Source organism: Electrophorus electricus, chromosome 8 (genome assembly GCF_041902795.1).
Source record: "Electrophorus electricus isolate QZ-2024a chromosome 8, ASM4190279v1, whole genome shotgun sequence".
Classification (NCBI taxonomy): Eukaryota; Metazoa; Chordata; class Actinopteri; order Gymnotiformes; family Gymnotidae; genus Electrophorus; species Electrophorus electricus.
This window is the reverse complement of record NC_137504.1, coordinates 30,580,332-30,588,867: the sequence shown is the minus strand read 5'-3', so window position 1 is coordinate 30,588,867 and position 8,536 is coordinate 30,580,332. Positions and strand designations below refer to the sequence as shown.

At 35.4% G+C, this 8,536-nt stretch overlaps 1 protein-coding gene across 1 annotated transcript; it reads right to left on the bottom strand.

The window, feature by feature from the left end:
• Nucleotides 1–300: 300 nt before the first annotated feature.
• Nucleotides 301–7,997, bottom strand: LOC113585948 (uncharacterized). Its single transcript, XM_081719345.1, has 9 exons — nt 7,852–7,997; nt 7,590–7,751; nt 7,102–7,302; nt 6,774–6,967; nt 5,552–5,570; nt 5,296–5,360; nt 4,772–4,841; nt 1,326–2,477; nt 301–860 (listed from the first exon to the last, which is right to left on the bottom strand). Exons 3-9 carry the CDS (start codon nt 7,286–7,288, stop codon nt 838–840), a joined length of 1,710 nt encoding a protein of 569 aa, XP_081575471.1. The 5' UTR covers nt 7,289–7,302; nt 7,590–7,751; nt 7,852–7,997; the 3' UTR covers nt 301–837.
• Nucleotides 7,998–8,536: the final 539 nt, after the last annotated feature.

Below are 8,536 nucleotides of genomic sequence, written 5' to 3'. Positions count from 1 at the left end.
TTCATGTCCCTAGAGTGTTTTACTTGACAATCGCAGATCAAAGTCCACTATCACTCTGACTGGAAACTGCAGAATCACACAGTAAGCAGAATATAATAACTCAACTGATCTTCAAATGAATTTTTATCTTGTTTATGATTTATATAAATGTTTTAGTCTGTGTAACTATTCATTTCTATGCTGCATAATTATTCTTTATTTATTTTTGCTTTTGAAATTAAACCTTACAGACATCATATATCTCTATCATCTTATTAATCTAACTTAGTCCTGTTTCCTAACATCTTCTCTATCTTCTCCAGCAGATCTAATACCTGAGATCCATCCCTACTCTCCTTAATGTTGAGACAGTGAAACCTGTTCCCACATTTCTCCACAAGTGTCTGGAACTCCTGTTCTCCTGAATTAAAAAAATACCTCATTGTCCTTGTTTTGTTGCTCATCAGTAACAGTGAAAAGGATCATGGTGTTATTCCAAAGTTGTCCTCCAAAAGATTCCCCTATTTTTTTCAGCATCTCTTTATCCTCTTCAGCAAGCTGATTCAGTGGTACAACCAGGAGGAAGGCAAGTGGTCTTTGCCTAGACAGGCAGCCCAGAATCTCACTGTCCCATTTAACCTCCTCCAGACAGAACCAGTCAGGAGTGTCCACCACAGTCACCTTCCTCCCAGCCACCTCCCCCTGTCTGCTCTCACTCTGCTGGGTCACTGTAGATGGACCAGCCTGGCTCCTCTCCTCTCTGCCCAGGATGGTGTTTCCTGCTGCACTCCTCCCAGACCCAGTCCTCCCCAGCAGCACCAGCCTGAGTTCTGGTACTGGAACCGGCACTGGAGAGTCTCAACTAGAGGATACTCCACCCACTGGATATGAACAAGTATGAATCATTTAGCAGATTTTACAATAATTTTGCACATTATTACATTATTACATTATTACATTATTCTGAGATACATTTATGGATACAATAAATGTACTACATGCAACATTAATCATTTTCTCATTGGAGGAAGTCCCTCCATACTTTTTCCTATTCTGAGTGGTGCTGCCAAGTCTGGAGTATCACCATACACTGCAATACAGCAGAATCACTTAATAAACAAGCAAAGTTATCAAATTAATATATGATAATCATAGCCTAACTAATTTGAAATAATACATTGTATTTGGTCTATATATCCACTAGGTTAGGTTGCATAATAGAGTATATTAGTTGCTTCAGTTGCTTCATATTAATTATATTCACTTGCTTTTGTATGAACTACAGCTTAGCATGTGTAACAACTGTAAACTTTTAAGCCTTCATTTTTAAAAATAAAATGACTCACTGTTTGGAGTAAATTGGTGCATCTCTGTATTGTGTCTTCTCCTGACTGGGACTGATGAGTCTGGATCTGTCCTCTCTTGCAGCTGATTGCTTATCTCCTCTAGAAGTCTGTCTTTCTCCTCAACCTGTTTGTCTTTCTCTTCAAGTTGTTTGTTCTTTTCTGCCAGTACAGATTTCTGATGTTCTAGTAGGATGATCATCTCCTGTATTTGGCTCTTCTTGTTCTGCAGTTCCTTTTCCAGTGTCTCCAGTTGCTTTTTGCTGGTTTCCACCTCCTCCACTGTGTGCTCTGGTATTCTCTCTTTCTCCTTGACCAGTTCATCCTTCTCATTTATTATTTTATTTCGGTTCTCTATTGTCTTTACATGTCCTTCTAATTCAGTGTCTTTTTGTTTAAGTTGTTTGTTTTTCTTATGTAAAGTATTTCTCTCCTCCAGTTGATTTTCTTTGTCTTTCTCCATCTCTGCTAGGTTTTGTTTCAATTTCTCTAATTCTTTGTTTTTTTTATTGATATCACTATAAAATTCTATGGCATTTTTTATAAAAGCCCGAGTAATTAATTTAAATTTGGAACTAATCCAGCGTGTGTCTGCCTCTTCTGCACTCTTCTCTCTGTTCTCCATCTCCAGTCTGTGGTTCTTCACCATCTGTCTCCACTTCTCCTGCATCCTTTTCAGCTCCTGTTCTTCCTCCTTCATCTGCTGATCTTCTCTCTCCAGTTCTCTCTCCAGCTCTCTCTTCTTTTCATCATTTCTCTCCTCTGATAACCTTTTCACACATTCATGTTTTTGTTTATGCTGGTTTATCCTCTCTATCAGTTTCCCCATTTGTTCCGCTGAGCTCCTCAAAGCTTCCACCACAGCAGTCATTGTGTCTCTCATTTCCTGCTCTTTTCTTTGTCTCATCTGCTCTCTTTCTCTCACCATTCTTTCCTCCATCTCTCTCATCTCCACAATGATCTTGTTGATGTTCACTCTCTCTTCTTGTTGCATTTCATCCTCTTCTAATTCTTCTCCTTTATATGGTGCTTGTTTGTCTGTTTGCTCCAATACAGTCTCAGCTTCTTTTGGCTGATTCTTCCCTGCTGTCCATATGTCCATTAAAGTCATTATGATGTTACAAAGAAGTTGAAAAAAAGATTTCCATTTCAATTCTGAAATAATTATAAATAAAATTATTATTTTTTGCTGCTTAGATGCCTTTTTTATTATCTTTTTTCAAACCTATAAGTACAAATCCAGTTACTCAAACACAATTCACAGGTATGTCTGGAAAATTCAAGCTATTAACTAAAACACGTTAACTATGCTCGTAATAAAAATTTGTGTTTAAAACAAATTCATAGAGACTACTGACCAACTAGACACAAGTGCAATTAATACTATTAAATATAATTGTAAATCAAAAGATGTTAATTAATTAATAACAATTGTGTAAGAGGAAAAAGCATAAATATGCATGTTGGTTAATTCCAGGTAAAAGGTGAGTGCCGTAGATTGAAATAATACAAAAGAAGATCCATTATAAACTACTCTTTATGGAAATGGAAATGAGCTTTTGGTACAAAAGTACAAATTGATCATAGACATTGGACAACAATGATCTTTTGTCAGAAAGAGGAATGTAGCTTTATTCTGCCATTGTATGCAAAATTTCTTTGAAAGCATATAAATATGGTTCAAAAATTTCCTGAATATGTACATCTGTGAAGGTTGAGCAAGTGCCAGTGATATCTGTTGAATGGTATGTATTGGATATTCAATCACTACAACACATGATGCACACAAGCTGACAACAAGACTGAGAACAGACTAAGAACATATCTCAAAGTAATGAATGGATTGTGCACAATCAAGACCCCAAGTGGTAGAAGCCTATTAATTTGGTGACCACTTGAACTTTTTCAAGGGCCATCGTAATACAACATAACCAGTCAGAATGTGGAACACAATCTTCAGAAGCTACAGATATCAGACAGCTGATTTGTCACACCAGCTCCCAGCCATGACTTTGCCTACCAAACTGAAATGTTAGTGGATTCTCCACTTGCTTTTTCTTTAAAATCCTATTTTTACTGCACATATAGTATGTTGTGTCGCATTGTACATCCGACAGTTTTAATTATTCGTTTTTCAAATAGGCCACGCACCCTGCCTCCCCACTCATCTCCTTTCAGTGCTCTGCTTTACTGGCCTATTAACCAGAGGCCCTACATTCCTTACACCTGTTCCTCATCATGAAACCAAGCACAACCTCTCTTACACATGCAGGGAGTCTCCTGAAGGGAGGCTGTACTAGTTCTTCTCTAGTATATGAGTTACTGATTCTGTGCTAGTGTTATGATATTTTTGGTTTCCTTTGGTTGTTTTTGTTTTTCTGAGCCTAGATTCTCTCTAGTATCCATTTAGCTCTGTTTAGACCTGTATCTGTTATATTTGTTCCATTTCTTGATTCTCCTCAGTAGAGTGCCGGTCCCTGTTTCACTCATTTCATTTTGGATTTGTCTGACTGCTTATACTATTTGTGTCTTTTGGTTCGACTGGTTCTACTAAACATTATTAAACCTTCAAACTCTATGCCACTTTGTGCTGCCTAGTTTAGTAACACTGTCAAAAAATTAACCAAATTAATCAAACAATTTATGCTAATATAATAAGATTATCTATGAGTAATCAATAATTTTAAGAATAAAGCAATGCAAGATTTTAAACAATCAATCAAGAAATGAGTTATTAATTACTGTCACGTATGGCCCCTCCCCCCTCAAATGTGTCTGTGTATGTGTGTGCGTGTCCGTATTGCCATGCCCTCTTGTGTTGTGCACCTGATCCTTGTTGTGTGTAATTGTCATGAGTGTATATAAGTCTCGTGTCGTATCGTCAAGGTTGTCGGTGTTTGACCCATGTAGTGTGTTTGTGTGTGTGTGTTGAGTCGTGCTTGTGATTAAAACGTATGTTGTGTTTAATATGCCTCATCCCCGCATCCTCCTTAACCCGTTAAACGTCACCATTACAATTAGTTAATATCTAATTATTGGTTAAGACAAGCTTCATTAAAATTAGGAAAGCTCTAATAGCACTAGTTATATCTGTATAATTAGGCACAATATGGATGTCCCTGCCTTGTAGCCTTCATACCCCCCCCCCCGCGTTTTATTTACTTTTGATTTCATACTTTTTTTCCTTTCTTAATGCCTCATCTTGTCACAGAAGAATTGTCAAAACAGAGCGTTTTCAACAAGATGTTCTACAATATGGGTATCAGAGCACACCTGAGCCAGGAAATGTAAAAATGATAAATGTAGGGAGAAAATAACATTATAGGAGTAAATTCAGTGCTGCAGCTCCTAAGTAGACACTGCTAGAACACCTTACCCCTTTCAGTTTAAGTTTTCTCACGCACCCATCAGTGAGCTGACTTATAGACTGGAGGGTCCATCATTCTCACCTGATGTTGGAACTGTTCTTTCCCTGTTTCGGTTCTCCACTTTGCTTTGGTTATGTTGTTTGTTGTCCTCCTAAAAGATTAAAAGAAAGGGATTTGTTTTTAAATCAAGACTATAAATAGAGACTTTGTACAGCGCACTGGAACAGGGGAAAAGAACCATATATGGGTATACTTTGAGGTATGTCTAATATTTATGGGGTATGTCTAGTGATATATGGACTTCAACTGCAAGACAGTACTGTTTGCAAAAGGGTTAAATCACAGGTATTCATCACCCATGGATATACTTACTATTTAGTTTTAGTGTTAGTGTTCAAAGGAATAGTTAGCTTTTCATTTTTAATGCCAACAGTGGAAATCCAATGGAAACACAGTGCTTCAAAAGGATAAAAAAGATCAAGTTTACGAAATCTAATTATCCCTATGCTCATGCCCATTCTTGCAAATGATAAGATTACATTTGTACTATTTTAGTTTCCCAAAGCTACACTGTATTCCATTAGTTTGTCATTCCAGAGGATCACCTGGGCCGTTGACTTAATTGATGAGGGATATAACCATCTCCAGATTCCACGGCAAATTGAATAAGCTAGAAGAAATGGAAACAACCTTTCATACTGTGATGTCCAAAGTCAATCAATTTTTGAGAGGCAAATATATTAGTGACTGTTTTCTTTAAGAATGGCAATTCAGTTCAGTTTTCCTGACAGCTGAAAGCACAATAATGTTCTAATTTGAAAATAAAGATAAAACTACCAGTTGTTGTAGAGTCTGACTTACATGACTTTGGTTTTTCCATCTAGAAGATAAAAAATGAAACAATGCCAAAAATATTAGTCATGCTTAAAAAACACATAATCATTATGTATATAGTGCTTATTTAGTTATAAAGTGTATGTATATAGTTATATATAACCTGTCAGTATTTTTATGTTATTGCTGCATAGAATTTAATGCAATAAGGAGCTGTATTGACTATGCTTGTGTAGTGAAAGTAGGTTCATCCAAATTCATATTTTGCAAGATTTTAGTACCTTCCTAAAAGTAACCAACTTCTTGAAGTGATTGTTTAAGTAACTATTGCTGCACTTGACATGCACAGTATAAGCGAGTTCAATTAAAACACACGATATTTTACAGCTCTTAGATAAGACAATTAAAAAAAATCTGCAGCACAGTGTTATAAGGCCAATGCATAATTGGGAATGAATTGGATCCCCCATAATGCAATCGGTATGACTGGGACATAAATCCTCAAATATTCTTAAAATTAGATCTATTGCTATCTGAGCATTTCTATTTTTGGCAGTGGACATATTTAAAAGAACAACAATTGTTTGATTATGGTGCAAAGTAGAGCCTATAATAACATCATTTTAACCCATAGAATAATTTCTTTAAAATAAAACTCAATGTGTTTATGTAGACTGAATTTTAAATTTGAAAAAAACACCCTCAAAAATAAATTGAAAAGAAGTCCACATATAATTTTGCTCAATGAGAAAATCACATTATTGTTCAAAATAGATTACAAAATAGGAACTATTTGAAGTTTTGTGAGTGAGTTTTGTGAGTGATCATTTATTTTTGCAATACTTAAATAAATATATATTTTTAGAAACTATGGCCAACATTTGAATAATGTACTGTTTCTCTACAGAGAGGTCAGGTAACACAAAACTGTAAAAAAAGTTGTTGGAGCAGGTTTCTCCCTTTTTGACATAAAATTATGTCAGAGAGGTAAATGAGAAAAATCCCCGAACATATCATTACATATGGAGACAAATATATGCCACAAACCTATTTACCAATGATACCAAAATGTAGTTTTCTTAGCCTCTTAACAAGTCACCCATGATTGGACAGCAGAGCTAGAACAGTTTAAGTCATGTTTTTAAAATTTGAGTGGGTCAATTGCAAAGGGTTAAAAATAACTATGGCTTAATGATGTCACTCCCTAAAACATAAAACTTCTATTAAAAAAAAGAAAGAAAAAAATTACCTGACATTCTAGATGCTTGGTAACTCTGGATAGTGCTTCATTATTTCTCTGACATTGCAGCAGTCCCTGATCCACATGAAACAGACAGTCCACTGTGATCATGTTCTCCCTGGATACCCATCTGCTGCTGTCTGGCACAGTGCAGTCTGGGTCAAATGTGTGATGGAGCACCACCAAAACTGTAGGTTTTGAGTCTATATTAAAGAATGAAGGACAGAAGTTGTGATAGCATTAGAATGTCAAATAACAACATGATAACATAATAAATATAATATTCATTTCATTCATGATTATATATAAAGGCTCCAGAATCATTACAGAATGTTACCTGATATGCCATTAAGTTCGTGCAGAGCTGCTTCTATGTCAGTTCCAGTTCGTGAAACCACAGAGCAGAAAACCAGAATGAAATCAAATTCCTCCTTTCTTGAAACCTTCATTAGAGCTGGTATTTGTTCATGGAGCTTTGCTGTGAAATCTTTATGGGCATTTAGGGTCTGTCCACTAAGAATCATTGTATATTTATTTCCTGTAATAAACAAATATAGTGCATCTTGCAGTGCAAATGAAAATACACAGTATAAATGAGTTTTTCTTGAGTTTTGCAATTTCCTACTATAAATGTAACGTTTATAGTCAACCTTGAAAACATGTTTATTATCCATGTGTTTCTCTATTTACACTTGTTTATAATCATCATGAAGCACTGTTATTGTTTTTAAATGAAAATGATGATCTAAAAGAAGGACTATCTACCAGGGAGCCTAGTGTTAATCATTTCTGTCTTTAGTCTTTTTGTACTAAATAAAAACTTACCAGTTGTGCCTAACTTCTGTTCTCTTGTTTCAGACAAGTCATTCTTTTTATTGTCTTGAATTTTAGATTGAGGTTTGTCTACATCATCTTGTTCTTCTTTATTTGTTATTGTTTGAGGGCTGCATTTCTCTTCTGATCTTTTGTCTTCTTCCTTTTGAGATTCTTTTTTCAACAATAAATTGCAAATATTAATTATTATAAACATAAATATAATGATTAATTATCTAAAATATTTTCTACCAAATGTTGTTGTATGACACACTTGCTTGTTCTTGTATGACACTTCCATGTTCTTCTCACACATTAATTTCCTCCAACCACATGAGTTATGGTTATTGTTCATTGAGACCTTCTGAACCTCTGCTCTCTTTCACAACTATGGTTCCATGAATTATGTATTAATGTGCTAGTTTTGTAGCCTCTAATAACAATAAAATATTTTGCTTGTTAAACAATATCTGAATAATTAGAAAAATAAGTAGAAACCATTTTTTCTCATTACACCTCTGCTTCATAACTTTCTCTGAATCTATATTTAAGCTCTCTGAAGCTGTCCAAAGCTCATTTCCATCTGGAATTTCTGTGTTGTTTTTTTTTTTTATATTGTGCACAACAAACAGAATGTGCCATTTGGGTCAACGGAGTACTCGCCCTTCAAAATACTCAAATCATTCTGGCTGAAATGACCTCAGTAGCCCAAAGCTAATGAGAGGACATTGGGTAAGTTTTATCTTTTAGGACCCTGATTTTATAGAGCCTAAATCATAAACATTCTCATCATTATTAATGCTAAAAATTAGAGCAATATACTACTCTAATGTTGTGGTACTTACATTTGTACCTGCTGTTTTTGCCTTCTGCATTCATGAACATACACTCACCAGTGCCTAGGGCAACTGTCTCCTCAGCCTCAGTCTCAGTGATGTCCTCAGGTATCACTATAAACC

Coding starts and splice junctions, on each gene's coding strand:
- LOC113585948 (XM_081719345.1), bottom strand. CDS start 7,288: ATGATTCTTAGTGGACAGACCCTAAATGCCCATAAAGATTTCACAGCA. Junction 6,968..7,101: donor CGAACTTAATGGCATATCAG/GTAACATTCTGT, acceptor TCTTTAATATAG/ACTCAAAACCTACAGTTTTG. Junction 4,842..5,295: donor CAATTAAGTCAACGGCCCAG/GTGATCCTCTGG, acceptor TTAATCTTTTAG/GAGGACAACAAACAACATAA.